The sequence below is a fragment of the Macaca fascicularis genome, chromosome 20, assembly GCF_037993035.2.
Source record: "Macaca fascicularis isolate 582-1 chromosome 20, T2T-MFA8v1.1".
In the NCBI taxonomy this organism is placed as follows: Eukaryota; Metazoa; Chordata; class Mammalia; order Primates; family Cercopithecidae; genus Macaca; species Macaca fascicularis.
In genome coordinates, this window is record NC_088394.1 from 83,198,946 (window position 1) to 83,218,249 (window position 19,304).

The following is a 19,304-nucleotide window of genomic DNA, read 5'->3' on the forward strand; positions in this document are numbered from 1 at the left end:
GTGGTGAAACCCTGTCTCTACTAAAAATAACAAAAATTAGCTGGATGTGGTGGCAGGTACCTGTATGCCTGTAATCCCAGCTACTTGGGAGGCTGAGGCAGGAGAATCACTTAAACCCATGAAGCAGAGGTTGCAGTGAGCTGAGACCACACCATTGTACTCCAGGCTGGGCAATACAGCAAGACTCAGTCTAGGAAAAAAAAAAAAAAAAAAGGCATCACATCCTTTAGGGGAAAAAAAAAAGTGAGTTTTCAGCCCCTAAGGCCCTGTGGGTAGACGAGGAGCAAGGAAGACAGACACGTCCTCCAGGAACAGCCACCCTCAGTGCTGCCCCAGCCCCCGTGCAGAGCCACACAGCCACACGGTGACAGTGTGCAAAGCAGGGCCTGGGAGAGGTCCACCAGACCTTGCACAGTGCTTCCCCCAGAGGTTTGACGGGGGAGGACGCCACTTCCACACATTTGCGCATTTCTCTCTCTCTAGCTTTGCAGACGTTTCCACAGACGCACACAGCACTGCCAAACCAGAAAAGAACTGACACTTTGTCATTTTCTTTCAGGTTGGCTTGTTATCCCAGGATAATCTTGCCTAATTCAACCCATGGCAGGCATAGAAAAGGAGTTCTACAAACTCAAGTCTTGGAGATAAAGTAAAAATGTGGTTTTTAAACTGAAACCTAGGCTGGGTGTGGTGGCACACGCCTGTAATCCCAGCTACTTAGGAGGCCGAGGCAGGAGAATCGCTTGAATCTGGGAGGTGGAGGTTGCAGTAAGCCCAGATCGCACCACTGTACTCCAGCCTGGGCGACGGAGCATGACGCCATCTCAAAAAAGTAAAATGAAATGAAACCTAAATAAGAACTGTAATTTTAAAAAATCTTAGGTCTTGGCTGGCTGTGGTGGCTCACGCCTGTAATCCCAGCACTTTGGGAGGCCGAGGCAGGTGGATCACTTGAAGTCAGGTGTTTGACACCAGCCTGGCCAACATGGTGAAACCCTGTCTCTACTAAAAATTTAAAAATTAGCCAGCATGGTGGCACGCATCTATAATCCCAGCTACTTGGTGTCTGAGGCACGAGGATCACTTGAACCCAGGAGACAGAGGATGCAGTGAGCCGAGATCATGCCATTGCACTCCAGCCTTGGCAACAGAGCGAGACTCTTGTCTCAAAAAAAAAAAAAAAAGAAAGAAATGAAAATAATAAAAATCTCAGGCCTTTCACTGGAGACACTTTTGGGGTCTCTTTGAACAGTCCCTTCCCAGGCCAGATCCCAGAGTGATGAGGTCAAGATCACCCAGGAGCCTCTGACTTGTGTGTGTCTGCGTTTTGTGTTCACTGCCCGTTAATTCTCTGTGTCATGTGACCGATGCCCGCACAGACGTTGTTCTGGGCGCCTCTGCTGGTTCCTAGAGGAACCCTTATCCGTTCCGCTAGGGCTTGCTGGCTTCATCATCTCCCCTTATTCTCAGTCGCTCCAATCGTGACAGTTTACATGTCTTCCAAGGGCCATCTGGGTCTTCCCTTACTTCATCTTTGTGCCGTCTGCTGAGGCAGACACAGCGTCATCATCCTCCTCTTTGCTGTTACCACAGCAGCATGAAAAGGGGCATAGCCACGCAAAACAGCCACACTCTGAGTTTGCTAATTTCCAGATACCTCTTTTACATGTCATCCTCCCACCCCCATCACATGGCACCGAGGACCCGCGATCTTAGCACGGTCTCTGAAATTACTGGAGTCCCCAATTCCACCCAGAGTTCGTCACTTCCCAGGACTCTCACGACCCCACTTGGGTTCAGACCAGAATGCATGCAGCAGCCGTCTCAGTGGGCGTCTCCCACCTCCACCTTCCTTGCCTGAAGACCATTCTCAATGTGGAGCCTCCAGGGGCTCCTGTGGGGCCCAGAGACAGCCACAGTCCTTGCTATGACCCACAGAGCACTGTGAGATCTATGTCTAGCTAATAACAGCACACACATGCACCCAAACAAATGTGCGCACACACATGCATGCTCCCACATCACACACCCGCACACTGATGCACCCTCGCCCTGGTTCCTGCTCTGCCCTCATCTCCTACTGCATTCCTCCTCCTTGTTCCAGCCTCGATGCCCAGTGCTGCTTTCTTACACCACCATGGCCTTGCACCTGCTGCTCCCTCTGCCTGAATTGCTCTTCCCCAAGTGTCTCAGGGCTGCCTCACTGCATCTAGGTCTCTACTGTGTCATCTTCTCAAGGAGGCCTTGACTGAGCTCCCTATTTAAGGTTCACACAACGGGTGTGTCACCAAGAGTAGACTTTGGGCAAAGCAGGTTTAGAGTTTTCAGATGATGGTGGTGGTGGTGGTGGTGATGGTGATGGTGATGATCATGATAGGGATGATGGTGGTGAGGATGGTGGTGATGGTGATGATAGTGATGGGATGGTGGTGGCAATTATGGTTGTGGTGATGGTGGTGATGATGATGGTGGTGATGGTGACGATGGTGATGGTGATGATCGTGATAGTGACGATGGTGGTGAGGATGGTGGTGATGGTGATGATAGTGATGTGATGGTGGTGATGGGATGGTGATGACGATGGTGGTGGCGATTATGGTTGTGGTGATGATGATGATGGTGATGGTAGTTAATACTGTGAAAGTTTCTTATGTGCCAGGTACTAGTCTGGATGCTCTCTGTATTTAACTCATTTACTCCTCACAGTAACCTATGAGGCGGGTTACTGTCACCATCTTACAGATGAGGAAACTTTAAAAATTCCCTGTCTTGGGCAAGTGAAACTCACTAACAGACTTTTTTCTTAGTACCCAAACTGTGCTCCTAGGGACACTTGAGAGGCAAGAAGGATTTATTGGGCTGTTGTGAATTTCGGGAAAAGCTCCTGTACTCTCTGCAGAATTGCCCGTCAGTTTCCAGCTCCCCCAAGCTGCTCACGCATGCAGGGGCTTGTCCTGAGTCTCCCAAGCTCCCCACTCTGTCCCTGCACTTTTCCCTTTCACCCTCCAACTCCGTGTGTCTTCAGTCTCCCTTTGCCTCCCCTAATTCAAATTTTCTATCAAGGAATGTGCTAAAAGTCTTGGGGGTTTTTGGGTTTTTGTAGGTTTTGTTTTGTTTTGTGAGTGTCTCGCTGTGTCACCCAGGCTGGAGCGCAGTGATGCAATCATGGCTCACTGCAACCTGGAACTCCTAGGTTCAAGAGATCCTCCCACCTCAGCCTCCCAAGTAGCTGGGACTACAAGCACACTGTGCAAAAGTTTTGAACAGACATGCTGCCAAACATGAATGGCAGCTGAGCACACTAAGAGAGGCTGAACTTTTTAGTCCCTAGGGAAGTGCAGACTAAACTCAAAATGAGTTTTCACCACACACCTCTCAGAATGGCTGAAATAAAGAACACTGAGGGCCGGGCGCAGTGGCTCACGCCTGCAATCCCAACACTTTAGGAGGCCGAGGTGGGCGGATCACGAGATCAGGAGTTCGAGACCAGCCTGACCAACATGGTGAAACCCCGTCTCTACTAAAACTGCAAAAAATTAGCCGGGTGTGGTGGCTTATGCCTGTAATCCCAGCTACTCAGGAGGCTGAGGCAAGAGAATCACTTGAACCCGGGAGGCAGAGGTTGCATTGAGCTGAGATTGTGCCATTGCACTCCAGCCTGAGCAACAAGAGCAAGACTCCGTCTCAAAAAAAAAAGAATACTGAGTACATCGTAAGGGATGGCAACGATGTGGCACAAGGGGACTCCGTCTGCTCTGGAAAATGTGGCAGTTTCTCTGATGCAGCATGTGCTTACCATGTGACACAGCAGTCCCACTTTTAACTATTTAAAGGAATGAAAACTTATGTCCACAGAAAAGATCACACAGATGTTTATAGTGATTTTATTCATAAAGTGTCCAACTGGAAACTGCAAATATTCTTTCCGGGGACACAGATCCATTGTGGCGCCTCCACCCTGTGAATCCTGCTCTGCAGTCACACCGCGGATGGATCTCAGGGCATCGGGCCAAAGTCCCACATTGTCAGTGCAGTGCTGCTACCCACAGACGGGCAAACACTGGTCCTTGGGGGATGGGGGAAACACATCTTGCTTTTTTTTTTTTTTTTTTTTAAGAGACAGGATGTCCCACTGTCACCCAGGCTGGAGTGCAGTGGCACAATCTCAGATGACTGCAACCTCTGCCTCTCAGGTTCAAGCATTTCTCCCACCTCAGTCTCCCAAGTAGCTGGGATTACAGGCGTGCGCCGCCACACCTGGCTAATTTTTGTATTTTTTGGTAGAGACAGAGCTTCACCATGTTGGCCAGACTGGTCTCAAATTCCTGACCTCAAGTGATCCCCCTGCCTCGGCCTTCCAAAATGCTGGGAATACAGGCGTGAGGTACCGCTCGCAGCCCAAATGTTTTTTAAAAGGAAGGAAAAAGGACAGCTCAACCCTTTCTCACTAAAGGGCAAAGGGCTGCTAGCTGGGCGTGTAAAATTGTGCGTTTCCCTGAAGTGTGTTCTCTGGAATCCTCTTCCCCAGAGATGTTGAAATGGAGGTGCTTTGTTTAGTGCGGTGGCGGCAGATAACGGCCACAGGACAGCTGCTCTGGGGGCCTTGGAAACTACAAATGCTCAAACCACCTCCCCAAAAGCCACAGCTCAGCAGGCGGGAACTGGGGTGAGCATCTCTCCCGACAGCTCCCTGGTGATGCCGAGCTTCACACCCACCCAACCCATGGGAGCAATCCGACTTCATGGTAGATGGTGACCCAGTGGCCATTGCCTCTTTGCTTTGCTCAGGAACTGGGTGGAACGTGCCCAGGGAAGGTAGCCCCAGAACTGCAGGGGCGCCATGACACACTCAAGCCTCACGGAAACCCCTTTCCTTGGGCCACAGTTGGTTCCTGGGTGGCGTAGGGCCGGCTCTGGCCAGTGCGGAGTCAGCCCCTGCTGAGGTTTCTGGGAATTACATGCCTCCCAGGTGGAGAGGAGGACAACTGAGGACACAGCATCTCACTTGCCTCTCCTCACCCACCAGGTGCTGGGCCAGGTGTCACCGGAGCCAAGCAGCACACGACTGCCCCTGCCCACTTCCACCTCAGCCCTGACCCTCCCTGCACCTGGGAGTCCACTGTCTCCTGATGTATCTGATCAGGGGCGGCCACAAGAGCACATATTCCGGGACGTGATATGTGTGGCCCATGTTGGGGAAGAGCTGTCATTGTTCACTGCCATGTCCCCAATGCTTAGCACCATTTGTCGCATGGGAGGTGCAGGTTAACAACCCAGTAGTGCCCAGTGGCCTGGGGGACACCTGACCTTCTGGGGCCTGTTGGCTGACAGGTGGGAGGGACTGCCATCCATCGTTGGGGCCAAGGATGCTGCTCAACCTCCCACAACGCACAGAGCAGCCCGGCGCACAGATTCACCCGGCCGCAAACACCAACTGCCGAGGTAATACCCTGCCCCGAGGGAAGCGGACAAGGCTTGAGCATCGAGAACACTGCAAGGGTCTCAGCCAGTGAGGGCTGCCTGGGCCCCACCGCAGGCCTGACTCCTAGAGCCAAGCCGTTTTCTCCCTTGAGGCAGTGGGTAGGGTTCTCATGTGACAACCTTGAGTTTGCAGCTCGGCTATGCACACAGGTGGACTCTCTGTGCTTTGTCAGTTCCTACTGCTTGGCCCTGGGGCCAAAAGCTGCTTCCCAGGCCTCACTCTGAGAAGCATCTTCACGCCCTGGGTGGGTCCACTGCCTCTTCCCGCCGACTCTGCTCCTTGGGAAGAGCATGTTCATCAGCATGGCCAGGCAGGGAGAGCTCAGGACAGCCAGACCTGGGGCCAGTGGCACAGGTATGTGTGGGAAGGGGCACCAGGGGCCTGTCCTCCCTGCGGGCAGAGCCATCTGTCCTCTGTGGACCTGCAGTTTCTGTAAACATCTGGAAGGAGCCAGGAAGCAGCAACTCCGGATGCCCAGAGGAGCCCCAGCCAAGGCGGATGCAGCCAGGACATCACGCCGTGGGGCTGGGCAAGGGGAGCCGAGCCGCAGGCTGGAAAGGCAGGGGTGCACGGCAGATGGGGATGCCGAGCCAGATGCTGACCGAGCTCCACCCACGTTTGTGAGGGGCGTGGGAGCTGCGCCCTCAGAGGCCTTAGCTGGCTCCGGGCTTGAATTGCGGGTCCCAAGAGCCAGCCGTGGTGTGCCATGTGGCCTCAGGCTGAGCCTCCCTGTGTTTCTGTAAAACAGCACTCTCGTCTTTTTATATGAGAACCGAATTCAAGGTCCTAGAAGTCCTCGCATCGGAAAGGAAAAGTCGTGGTTTGATAAGCAATACACTCTCTGGCTGAGCCCAAGTCAAGATTTTCAATCCAAGTTCAGCAGCGCCCAGCTTCAGCCGGGACTGCTCTGGCCGCACCTGCTGTGAGCTGGCGCTTCTGATTCAACACCACACTTGGTGCAAGGGTCCCAGAACAGCTGAACTGAGTCACCGACGGCGGCTCTTCCTAGAGGCGCACGTTCGGGAGAGGTGAGGCTGCGGGGCTGGGGCCCTGGGCTAATACTCCCTGGCTTTGTGACCCTGGGCAAATTACTCAGTCTCTCTGAGCTGCTGCTTTCTCTCCTGTGGAGTGGGCTGATCCCAGCCACACCAGCACCCCTGGTTGTTCCGTGGTTAATGTCTGCCAAACATGGTGCCATGGAGAACACCCAGCAGAGCCCGGCTCCTTGTTTGGTGGGGAGGGACAGCGCTGCAGGGGCACCTCCCCCGGCCCTCGAGTGCCTTTCCACCTTGCTTCCAGGACCTCTGCGGCTCAGAGGCAGTGCAGGTGGGCTTCGGCAACAGGGAGGGCCCAGGCCAGCACACAAGGAAGAAGGGAAGGCGCCAGGGATCGCCCCCCGCAGGAAGGAGAGAGACAGAGGCGAAGATAGGAAGGATATGCATTGCTGCCTTGTCACTTGGGGATTTTCAAGTCAAAATGGGGAGGGGGCGAGGGTAGGTTTGGAAACTATCCAAATGGCATTGTTTCGCATTGCTGGCTGGGGGCAACCCTCTGCAGTGACCCTAAATACCCACTAGAGGTCACACTGCAAAAAGGGACCTCCCCTAAAGAGAGGGGACAAAGGGAGGACCCCGGGCACCCCACCCCCTGCAAGGGGAGGAAGGCTGAAGCCCCGCCATCCATTGGGTGGGCAAAGTGCCATGCCTCCAAGGGCAGCACAGCCAAGCGGTCCCCAGAGGGAGGACTGAGCTCCATCTGGGCCCAGGTGACCCAGCCACAATCCCTTCTCAGCCTCCGCCTCACCCACTGGTGTTAGGCACGGCCAGCCTAGGCAGCCACCAGTCCTCGCTGCCCATCTGCTGTCCCCTCAACCCCAGCAGCAGACAGAAAAGCCCAAGGTCTGAGCACCCAGGAGGATGCTGGTGTCAGATCCCTGGAGAACAAAGCCTCTGCCCTTGTGTCTAGGTGAGGCTGCGGTACCCAGGCCCAGAGCAGGTCCCCCCGGCTGGGCTGTCCACTCTCTCAGAGCAAGAGGGGAACTGCAGCAGGCAGCAGCCTTCCACTCGTTCCCCATGACCTGATTTTTTTTTTCATTTTAAAATAAGAGAAACGTATGAAAGATGCCGCATTTAGTCCCTTATCAGATCCACACTGCCCGCTGTGACCTGGGAAATCGGGGTGCGTCTCCAGTCTGCGGGGTACAGGGTCTCGTCCAGACAGGAGGCTGCATGGTGCTGCTTGTAGCGAGTGACTCGTTTGTAGTTGGCACGCCCCGTGCAGCTGAGGATGACCCCATGGCTTGGCCCCGGGACAGGACCCAGGCCCCAGGAAATAGCCGCAAACCTGAAAGTAGAGAAGGAAGTGCCCACGGCCGGGGACCCATGATCGCCTGCTCTCCCTGGAGGGCGCTCAGGGCCCAGGAAGCAGCCGCAGCTGGCAGGCCATGCGGCAACCCCGAGACCAGCAGAGATGGCAGTGGGTGGGCCTGCAGATCACTGCCCCGGGCACTGTGTCCTGCCTGAGGGGCTTGTTTCTGAACCACACAGAAAGGGGGGGGTGCTCGTAATCAATGGTATCAGGATCAACAGGTGAATAGACGCTAGTTCTGCCGTGTGAGCCTTAATTTTTTTTTTTTTTTTTTTTTTTTTGAGAGGGAGTCTCGCTCTGTCGCCCAGGCTGGAGTGCAGTGGCGCGATCTCGGCTCACTGCAAGCTCCGCCTCCCGGGTTCACGCCATTCTCCTGCCCCAGCCTCCTGAGTAGCTGGGACTACAGGCGCCCGCCACCGCGCCCGGCTAATTTTTTGTATTTTTAGAGATGGGGTTTCACCGTGGTCTTGATCTCCTGACCTTGTGATCCGCCCGCCTCGGCCTCCCAAAGTGCTGGGATTACAGGCGTGAGCCACCGCACCCGGCCTAGCCTTAATCTTTTTAAAGCAAAACAGAGTTGAAGTTCTACCCTCCGATACCTCTAGATGTGACCATACTATTCCTACGCGTGTCTTCAGCTTTTCACCACACGTGAATAGATAAAAATCATTTGCATTTTTAAGTGTTACACCAATACCATCTCTCACTTGTTTTGCAACAGAACAAGGCTGTGTGCCCGTCTGCCAGGTGACAGCATGGGTGGCTCCCCCGTAGTCCACCCGCCTCCTTCCGGCCTGTGACAGGTGTCACAGTGTGGCAATGAACATCCCTGCGTGGCCCATGCCCGGGCCCTCAGGACGCAGTTGCCAATCCCAGGGCCCATGTCCTTAGTGTCATGAGCTAGCACCAGCTGTCCCCAAAACAGCTGTCCCACCTGCGTTCCTGTTCCCCGGCATCACTGCCAACACTTGGAAAATCACACTTGCCAATTTCTGCCAGTCGATGGTGTACTTTGAGTGCATTTCCATGGAAAACATCCTTTTTCTACAATTCCAAGCTAACAGCATTAATTAGCAGCAGTGAGTCACGGGGAGGCTGGGATGAGAACAGGAGGTACTTTCGCTGTCTTTGCTAAATACTTGAACTGTTTACAAGAACGTACTACTTTAGTAAACAGAAAAGAAAGATCAATGAGATCCTCACTTCGTCTGCCTGGCTCTGAGCACATTCCCTCCCGTATCTATGCTGGTCGCAGATGATGCAATTCACTTTGGCTTAAATCTAAGAAAACCCTCTGGGGCCCAAACCCCTCTGGGTTGGGACTGGAGATACCTCTGATGCCAGGTCAAAGGGAAGGACACAGGGACAACCACTGTCTGGGCTCCAAGGCATCCCTTCAATGCTCCCTTCTGTCAACGCAGGAAATTTGACGCTTTGTCAAGAAGCTGGGAAGTCTGGGTTCCCAGGCCGACAGCCCGCATGGCTTAAGGCTCTCGCCTCCATCTGACACATGCTCCCAAAGAAACAAATCACAAAACACACAACAAGCCTTCAAAAACAGATTTACTTAAAACTGCGAGGAGAAACACAAGTGCGTGGGTGCAGGTGGCGGCTGCCAGGCTTGCTCCGGTCCTACCCAGTGGGTGCCTACCCGGGCAGGGCACAGCTCCTGCTGCAAGGTCACCTTACCAGGGGGCGCGGAGGGGCTCACGATCAGATGGCACAGTGCTTTCCTAACGCAGGCAGGCTACATGGCCTCCAGGAACAACCAAATGCAGAATCAGGCCAAAACCACACAGCTCTGACCCCCTCGTGCTCTGGCTAGTCTCCCGGCCAGCAGCCCCGGAGGGCTGGCACGCAAGCCACTGAGCTGTGGGTGGCACAGGTTATTCCACAGTTTGCACAGTCTCATTCCCATTCAAAGTGCAGGCCAAGGCTGGGCGCAGTGGCTCACGCCTATAATCCCAGCACTTTGGGAGGCAGAGGCGGGTGGATTACTTAAGCCCAGGAGTTCAAGACCAGCCTGAGCAACATGGCAAAACCCCATCTCTACAAAAACAAGTTAGCCAGGCGTGGTGGTGGTGGGTACCTGTGGTCCCAGCTATTTGGGAGGCTAATGTGGGCAGATGGCTTGAGCCTAGGAGGTCAAGGCCTCAGTGGGCAGTGATCATGCCTCTGCACTCCAGCCCAGGTGACAGAGCAAGACCCTGTCTCAAAAAAACAACAAAAAACTACCAGCCGAATGGAAATTATCTGCTGCTTTCTTCTCTAAATAATTCTGAGGATGCGTAGTCAAATGATGTCCCTGGTCTCTCCCCAGAGTAAAGACAGGCTGGGTCACGTTAACACTGGACTTGATCGTGATTCAAGGAGTTTTCTTCTCAGGGCAGGTGGTGGTTCTATGAGCACATTCCCATACGTGTTCTTAAAAGTTACACCATGAAGGTAGCAACCAGAATGGAAACATCCTAGAAGAGCCTAGCTGCTTTCTGCAGCGCCTCGGATGGTGGACCACAGCTCAGTGTCTCCTGTTCGCACCTGAGACCCCACAGCCATGAGGACAACACGAGCTTGGAAGATGCATGTGGGCAGGCGTTCTGAAGTAACCAAGGGGCTGAGGAGGTTCTGCTGCTGTCCGTGACTCCCACGAGCACTGAAAATGGCCTAACCATGTGCAGGCGAGAAAGCCTGGGGGTGAACAAGCCCTGAGGAGTCAGGGAAGCCAGAGCCAGTGGCTGGAGGGCCCTCGCAGGCGGCTGCAGCACAAATGCAGGTTCCCAGAGAAAAACCTCCAGCTCCAACCTGGTTCTGCACAAAGCTGAAATGGAGCGGCCAGCAGGACATGTGACTAGAGGAAGGCCACGGCCGCCCCCGCCCCCTCGTGTGCCAGATGGGCTTGCTAGGGATGCAGGTGCCCAGTGTCAGGGCAGGGACACCACAGAGCCACAGCCAGACCGAAGGGGCCCAGGGCATGGTCAGGAACAAGGAATAAGGGAGCCTGAGGTTCTCCCGCCACCAGGCCCGCAAAGCCACTCACACACAGCAGCGGACACTGAGGTCAGGGCCCAGGTGGGCTGAGGGACCCCAATACCACTCACCTTGAATCTCAGCCTATAGAAGTCGTTTGCAACTTCCTCGTGCAAACATTCAGTGCCGGTACAGAAAAGCTTCCAATGACCTGTTTGAAATCTTCAATCACATCATTTCTAAACGAGTGATAAAAAGCACGTCCAGGCGTGCACAGCTGCACCGCAGGCAGCCCCACTCCAGAGAGCAGACCTGATCCTGCCCCAGAGGAGTGGCACAGCGAGGGAAAGGCACCCGTGGTGCAAACGGTGGACAGCCCCAACCTCCCAGCTCCACCTGCCACCTTCCCCAATCAAGCCCAATGCGCTTGGCTGTCCTGAACTGGCTTACTCAGCCTCCTCCTTGGAAACGGTTTTATCCAACTCTCAGCTGCCCTTGATAGGGCCTCCGATGATATCAGCCCTTCCGAGTTCTCACCTGCAGCTTCCCAAGAGGGTGGATGTCTTCCCCCATAAGGGAAGCTGCTGTGTTTCGAGACACACAGATTCTATGCATGTCCCTACAGAACCGGAGCCAAGAACTGGATAAGAACGCGTTGGAGTGGAAAAAACAAGGCCTGTAGTCACAACTGGAGAGACTGGCTGTGTGGCCAAAAAGGCTTCCCTTTCCTGGCTGTGTAGCTCTGGCCCTGCCTGGCATCACCGCAGGTCACCACCACGGACAGACCCCCCCAACACACACACCAGGAGCCACATGAGCTGACCACAGCCATGGCTGAGACATGATGGGTGGAAGCCATTTCTATACCCAAACACTGGAAGCGCACGTGAGATCTGAGATTCCTTTAATCAGAAGCACTCGTCTCCTGCAGTGTGCTCTTCAAGCCCCAGAGGGTGCGCCTCTGATGGCCTGGGTCCCTTAGAGCCAGCCTCGGGCTCTTGGTAAAAATGCATTTGCTTGATTTTATTTAAACAATGGTGAATCTCCAATGGTGCCAAGTCTACATGCCAAGGGTCCTCCAGGCTGCAAGGCCACAGTCACTGTCACTCAGAGACCACCTCATTTGGCACGAGAGAAAAACAGTGACCACCACAGAGGGCAGGGAGTGGCAAAGCTTGTAGGCTAATGCTGCAAAAGCCGCTGGAAACTGGGGCCACACACGAGAGCCGGCAGGCACGCCTGGGGGTCTGCGTGGCTCACGGGTGGGCAGCCCTGCTGCCGCCTTGGAGCGGCACCTTCTCCACTGGCTTTTCTCCTGAGTCTTTCTCCCAGGCCAGCCAGATTACCATTTATGGGCCTTTGCCAATTCTCTGACTCTGGGACGCGAAGTAAGAATTTGCCAAATGCACTGAGGCTGGGCAATGGGAATTTTTTTTTTTTTTTTAAAGGCCAGTCAAGGAGAAATTCATCAGGAAAACGTTTCCCAGGACATCCTCAGGTTGGTCTCCACACAAAGGCACACAGACTGTCATCTTCCCGGGGTCCCTCACCAGCAGGACATGTCCAGGGCGCCCAGCACAAAGGCTTGGAGCAGCCCAGACACAAGGACAAGCGGCAGAGAGGGAAGACTCGCTGGGGACACCCACTCGGGCACAGAGCTGGCTGCAGGCTGGGGGAAGGGCCAGCTCCAGGCACCGTACTCTGTTCTTCAGGAGATGCCAACCTCAGCCAAGACCTCAGACAGGGCCCCCACACGCAGGTTAACACGACACGGGGCACACAGCCCTGGAGGCGTCAGTCCACGGGGTCTCCAAGCTGGAGGGTCCCGCTTTCCAAAGTGTGTCCCCAGCTGCAGATGTGGCTTTTCTAGAAAGCCATCCCCTCACCTGCAAAGGGGTTTCCTCGTCACCTCCCATGGGCACTCCTGGCACCTGTGTGGACCACACACTGCTTCAGACAAGCGGGCCTGGAGCCCTGCGTTCTGGAGGAAGTGCCAGCAGCTTGGTTTTGACACCATGTGTGTGCAGGGAGGAAGGCAGGGACCAAACAAACGCCCTGTCTGGAACTGGCCGTCAAGGACAGTCAACTGGCTGGAACGATGGCCTTGGCTCCAAAGCTGGAGAAGAGGGGCCGGGGCAGGTGAGTGGGCTGGGCCGTGCATTCACAGTGACATTCCCTAGTGACTCAGGTCACTAAGCCCACTCAACAGGTGGGGAAGCTGAGATCAGAGGTGAAATGCTTCTGTCCAAACTCCAAGCGAGCCGGTAGAGAAATGGGGATTCACTCCAGAGTCCCGGCCCCAAGCCTGAGATCCTATCAACGTCCCAAGCTTGCTCTCCGCACACTGTGCCCATCACACCTGCGCTGCCTGAGCTGTCTGCCTCTTCCTGACTCCCTCCCAGAGGCCACTGCTGCCCGGCTTCCCCCAACGGGGTGGGGTGCAACACATGCGTCTCACACACGACCCAGTCTATCATTCTATCCGCTCACGGGAAAAGAGCGCCAGAGGGTCCTGTTTCCTGAGAAAACCGCCAGCCAGCCCAGGGTGCGGCAACCCCACCGCTTCAATTCTCACGCGGTCCCGCGGCTGTCCCCCTAGATCCGCTGTATTCCAGCTCGTTCTCTCTTTTTTTGGTAAGACATGCTCAGCTTCTTCCATCATGGCACTGACAAATATGCAGGTCTATGTCACACTCTCTACATAAAGTGCTGTGGGGTGGCTGGGCTGGGACCCCCGACGAGGTGTGCGTTCTGGTCAAAAGGCCGGATTTCCAAAGTGCATGCTGCTTCTATTCACAGGTCAGAGTCCAGAGCCCCAGAGCCGCCCAGGATGTGGCCGCAAGGACGTGGCCGGTCAGGAAGTGAGGGACTGAATGTTCTTGAGCATCTCATCGAAGGCCTGTGGGGACGGCGCATCTGCGTTCCGGAAGGTGGCCTGGACCCGGCTGTACAGGCTGAAGGATTTCAGCTCCAGCCAGACGAACCCGAAGCGGTCCTCATCGAAGAGGATGAAGACCCCGGGGGTGCGTTCAGGGCTGGTGAAGCCGTGGCCCGCGATGAGGCCTGTGCCATAAAAACTGAACAGAAACAAGAGGGAAAGTGTGAGCTGGGGGAGGGCTGAGTCCAGTGCACGCCACATCCAGCATTCTGCGACCTGCTCTGTGCCACAAGAGCCACATCCACTGTTCATCAGCCAGAAGCTGACTCCCAGAGCCAGCCTGTCTCTGCAGGGGCAGCTGGGGGCGTGGGCTGAGCCTGTCTCTGAAGGGGTAGCTACGGGTGCAGGCCAAGCCCACCTGATGATGGACGCAGAGGCCAGAGCTCGGGGCTGCTCGGCGGATGGGCGCTGACTCGCAGTGCCCGTGAGAGGGACTCACCCACTGACTGCACACTGCCGAGTCACTGAACGGAAACAAGAGGTCTCTGCAGGTTCGAAGAGCTCTGATCCAAAACACACGTTTCATAAAGCAGGCCCAACGTGGAAAAAAAGCTTGATTTCTGGGAGTTATGTCCCCATACAATGAGCTCTAACACAGACAGCCTGCATCTGACACTAACTCCGAAGGAAAAACTCGCAAACACCCACTTATGGCTTTGAAGTCAACATCAGACAGGAAGACACTTATGTCTGTCTTGCAAGCAGCTAAATTCTTCCAACAGATGACAAGAAGTAAGGAGCTGGCCTGGAATCACCACTGAGGCTCTAAAGGCCCCGGGGGAGAACAGCCCCGTGGACCAGGACCTGGACCTGAGGCTTCTCAGGTGCAGGGAGAAGTTCCAGTGACCAGAGGCAGGTGCAGCCATCGCACTGTGGTCAGAACAAAAGCAACAGGCACTCCCCGTATAGGTGCCGTGGACAGGCCCTGCAGACCCATAAACTAAGGGAAGGGCCTGGGAGCCCCCATATTCAGCACAGCAGGGACTGTCCTGCAGGTTAGCTGGGGAGAGGGGCTGGACAGGGCTTCCTGGCCAGTGGCCACAGCATGTGCTGCGACTCGCAAACTGGGTCTAAGCTGGTTGTGAAGTATGGGGGGTTTTGAGATTTTTGAAGGGTAACAGAGCTTTTTCCTTTTTTAGCTATTCAAACATTTACATCAGCTAAAACAACACTCCAACACTATTTGCATGCCTCTCTCTGTAAACCCCAGTCACCATTATCATACATGGGAACATGAAGAAAGCCCCGCCCAGACATCCAGACCCCTCCAGGAGCTGGGCCAGCTGCACCCTTCCCTCCATGATGGCAAGTTTAGTGGGAAATGCAGACACACGACGGCATGGCTTGTAGGTAAAAGGACAATGACTCGTAACTTGACAATGGCAGAATGACTTTGATGCCAGGAAACTGACAGGTGGACCCTCAAAATGGCCCCCAAGCCCACTGTCCAGCAGAACCCTCTGTGGTGATGGAATGTTCTAGAGCCGCACTGTCCAGCCACATGTGGCCATGAAGCACTTGAAACATGGCCTGGGCGGCTGAGGGCCTGGATTTTTCATTTTATTCAATTTCAGTTCACTTGAATTTAAACAGCTGTAAAGGGTAAGGACACAGGGCAAGGGCCTTGTTCATCTATGAGGAGCAGCCTGAATGGCAAGGGGCCTGAGGCACTGAAGGCAGTGGCCCAGACAAAACTGTATTTAAAAGGTCAGCAAGACACCAGCTGGGAGCTGCGCAGGCCTCGTCCCATGTCAGCTGCCCAAGCCCTGCAGGGGCAGCGGCAATGCCAGCCCCTCCCACGCAGTCTCAGCTGGTATCCACTCCACTGGCCACCCAGGCACTGGCCCGGCACAGCAGAGGCAGGCAGGCACGGAGGAGGGAAGGGGCAGGAAAGCAGGACCCGCATGTGAACCACGCACTGGGAGATGGCTGAAGGTGACCAGCAAGGCGCTGACCAGGAGGACACCAAACCAGGCAGGCTTTCCACAGGGTGGGTGGACACCCAGGCGACCCAGGCAAGCTTTCCACGGGGTGGGTGGGGAAGGGGTCTTGTTCATTTCCTGCTTTCAAAGCTGCTGGACAGTTTACCTGTTCTTTCACTTGATTGACTGGAAACACGTAGCTTTAGAAGCCACTGGGGGAGCGGCACTGCTGCAGGGATGTGAGGCATCTGCAGACCTTGTGCTCCTGTAGCTCTGAGGTACCCCAGAAGGGGTGGAAGGACAGGAGCCTCCAGGACAGGACCCAGCTGTGCGGCTGCTTGCTCAGGTGCTGGGGGATGTGGCCCAAGGGGTCAGAGGCCCCACTCCTGTCCCAAAGCACTGGCTGCTGCCCTCTGTGAGGTCACAGGCCCTCTCCGCCCGTGCTGCGTGTGGGGCTGGGACCCTCACTGAAGCACATGCTGTCCCACCCTCGGGCCCCAGTGCCCGCCGCATCCTTACCACATCCTGCAGGTTCGGGGGTAGTCCTCATTCCTGGAGCTCACGCCCACGGGCAGCACAAATGGCTGCCCCTGCCCACACTGGGCAGGCGGCTCAGCTGCGGCCGAGGCATCCCCGGGCTTGCCACTGTCCTCACCAGGTGTCCCGTCTGGGCCCCTGCTGGGCGCCTCCACCCTGGGCTGGGCAGGGCTTGGCTGGGACTCCCGGGGTCCCTGCTGGCCGCGACCCTCGCCCGCCTCGTGCCCGCCTTCCTGCTGCTCCTGGCGCACCCGCTCGCGCACCTCCAGGACAAGGCGGGAGAGCTCGTTGAAGTTGCGCTGGTTCTCGAGGTCGGGCAGCTGAATCCGGTGCCTCAGGTCGATCTCCACCGTCTGCTGCCCGGCAGGGATGTTGGGGTCGCCCTGTGGAGCGGGTGGTGGTCAGCAGGGCTCGGGCCAGCAGCAGCAGCACCGCTGTGCGGGCTCCAGCCCAGACCCACCTCTGGTTGAGCGAGCTGGCATCAGCCTTCCCACTGACTTAGCAGCATCCCTGACAGAGGAAGAAGTCTCAGAATCCCTTAGAAAGTGGCGAGGGCCAGCGACGCCTATGAGTGCCCCTGAGGATGGTGGCTGGCTCACACCTGCTCAACTGCCCTCAGAGAAGTTCAAAGAACATCCCAGAGCCGGGCAGCAGCCCAAGGGGGCAGCCCAGATCTGTCCGCCTAAAAGGCACAGCACTGGAGCCGAGCCCTGGGAAGATGCTTCAGCCCCAAAACTCTGTGAGGAGTCCGGGAGCCAAAACTCTGGAGTCCAGGGAATGCCCCATCATGACAGATGTGGCCCTGATCCCTGGAGGGTTGGGGAAGAGGCTCTGCCCCTTCAGGCACTGTCTGCCAGGATCCCAATAACCACGCAGGGCAGGCGGGCAGCATGTGCCAGGAGCCCTGGCAGGGGGCGAGCCCCTGTTCACAGCCCCGAGAGAGGCGATACTGTTGGGCTCACCACACAGCCCACCCTCAGGCCACTCCAAGGACAGGAGCTGCTGAAGCCCCGACGGTGGGAGCTGTCTGCGAGCACAAGGGTCTCCATGCAGCTGCCGGAGGGGCCCCTTTCCCGGGCTGTCCCCAATTAAATCTGAGCCTGTGTGGGGTCTGCTGTCCGCACTTCCTAAACCCCCCAGGGCTGCCAGGCTGGCCAGGGCTGAGCAGTGGTGTGGAAAGGCCACCTTGGAAGCACACAGACTCCCTGAGGGTCTTGTGGAAATGCCATTCTGGTGCAGTGGGGCTGGCTGGGGCCCAAGAATCTGCTTTCCCAAGCTCCCAGGGCTGCGGGTGCAAGCCCACTCTGAGGAGCAAGGGGCCGCGATCTGTGTCTGCCCAAGTTCCCTGACTCCACAGCCAAGGGTGCCGGGATCTGTGTCCGCCCAAGTTCCCTGACTCCACAGCCAAGGGTGCCGGGATCTGTGTCCGCCCAAGTTCCCTGACTCCACAGCCAAGGGTGCCGGGATCTGTGTCTGCCCAAGTTCCCTGACTCCAAAGCCCAGTTGGGCCGGGTGCTCCCAGAGCCCTGCTGACCAGGGCAGCCGCCACTCACCGTGATCTTGGTGCCCCTGGCACGCCGGCCGTGGAAGCTGAGCATCACGATCTCCAGGCCGTGGCTGCCATAGGTACCTTTGAAGAGGCCAGGCTTGATGAGGTCGTCGGGGCGGCTGGGCGGCAAGTAGATGCGGCGGTAGGTCAGGCAGTTGCTGTGGGGAGCAGGAGGGTCAGTACAGGACACCTCGCGAGGCAGGCAGGACTGATAACGCCCAAGGCGCCAGGGCCAAGCTTTGCAGGGCGGGGTAGGGCGGGCAGCTCAGCTCAACCGGGGCCAAGTGTCCACCAGGCCTGTGGGCAGCAATGCGCATGGGGGAGCCCTCGCCCCCCCCACCCTCCTGCACGCCCGCTTCCAACAAGACTTCTGGGGTTAAGGGGAGCACTGGGGCCAGGGCAGAGCTTTAGGCAGGAGAGGAAAGGAAGTGCCAGTCTGTTCCATTACCCGGAGGAAAGGAGCCCAAGTCACCATGGAGGGGACCCCCACACTGGGCTGAGCGGGGCTGACCTCTAGAGTACCAGTGCTGGTGGGGGTGACAAGAAATCAGACAAAAACAGACACTCGGGTGAAGGACGGGGGCCGGGGCTGTGCCACAGCAGCTATAGGAAGGCCTGCACTCCCAGCAGCCACAGAGGGAGGGGCTGTGTTCCGAGCACCCACTGGGAGAGGGAGGACTGTGCCCTAGCACCCACAGAGAGAGAGAACTATGCTCCCAGCACCCAGAGAGGGGCTGCACTCAGCAGGAGAGAGGGCTGAACCCCAGCACCCAGCTGGAGGGCTACATCCCAGCACCCACTGGGACAGAGGACTATGCCCCAGCACCCACCAGGACAGGCCTGCGCCCCCAGCACACCCCAGGAGAGGGCCGCCCCCAGCACACCCCAGGAGAGGGCCGCCCCAGCACCGAGCAGGAGCCGCACTCACTCGTACTGACTGGTGTAGATGAACTTCATCAGGATGAGCTCCTGCATGTGCTCGTGGAAGATGTCCTCCAGCGTGCGCCCCCATTCCTCCCTCAGCCACGTCCGAAACTCCTTCCAAAAGAACACAGATCATGAATATCAATATGACAGGAGGCTGTGAAGAGGCTGCCAGCTGTGCCACTGAGAGGACACAGTGCGTCCTTCTTTGTCAGCGCACAGGCACCTGCAGGGCCCTCCCGGTGGGGCAGGATGGACTCGGTGCTGGGAAGAGAAAGGGGAGCTGCCGGGTTTGACCCCATGTCAGAGGTGCCTGCCAACAAAAAGTGAAGGTCCCGGGCCCTTGGTCTGCTGGGTGGGAAGCAGCAGGGACTGTGGGGAGTGGGCCTCCCTTCCGTGCCCACCAGTGGGGCAGGAACAGCATCTACAGACCCTGGCTCTGCACCGCAGCGCCCCTCAGCCTGCTTCTCTGGCTCCTAGGAGCCTGAGTGTTCCGGGACCCTCACCAGCAACCCTGAGCCATGCAAGTCACCCAAGGATGACACACTGAGCCCTCGGCCAGTGACTCGGATTTTCCTTTTTCAAAGGAAAAGCAGGTTTGCTAAGGGGGCTCCCAAA

At 56.5% G+C, this 19,304-nt stretch overlaps 1 protein-coding gene across 11 annotated transcripts in view; it reads right to left on the minus strand.

Annotated features, from left to right (window-relative positions):
- Nucleotides 1–9,394: 9,394 nt before the first annotated feature.
- FBXO31 (F-box protein 31) overlaps nucleotides 9,395–19,304 on the minus strand; it is a 56,904-nt gene continuing 46,994 nt past the window's right edge. For 4 of the 11 annotated variants that reach the window (XM_045383124.3, XM_074026625.1, XM_005592733.5 and 1 more), the window contains 4 exons: nucleotides 18,691–18,800; nucleotides 17,767–17,920; nucleotides 16,196–16,596; nucleotides 9,395–13,893 (listed from right to left, as the gene is read on the minus strand). In XM_045383124.3, the coding sequence (XP_045239059.2) occupies nucleotides 13,671–13,893; nucleotides 16,196–16,596; nucleotides 17,767–17,920; nucleotides 18,691–18,800 (888 nt within the window). In that variant the 3' untranslated portion in view covers nucleotides 9,395–13,670. Of the gene's footprint in view, nucleotides 13,894–15,842; nucleotides 16,063–16,195; nucleotides 16,597–17,766; nucleotides 17,921–18,690; nucleotides 18,801–19,304 lie in introns of all 11 variants that reach the window. The other 7 variants (XM_074026624.1, XM_074026623.1, XM_045383123.3 and 4 more) reach the window with 3 other exon arrangements.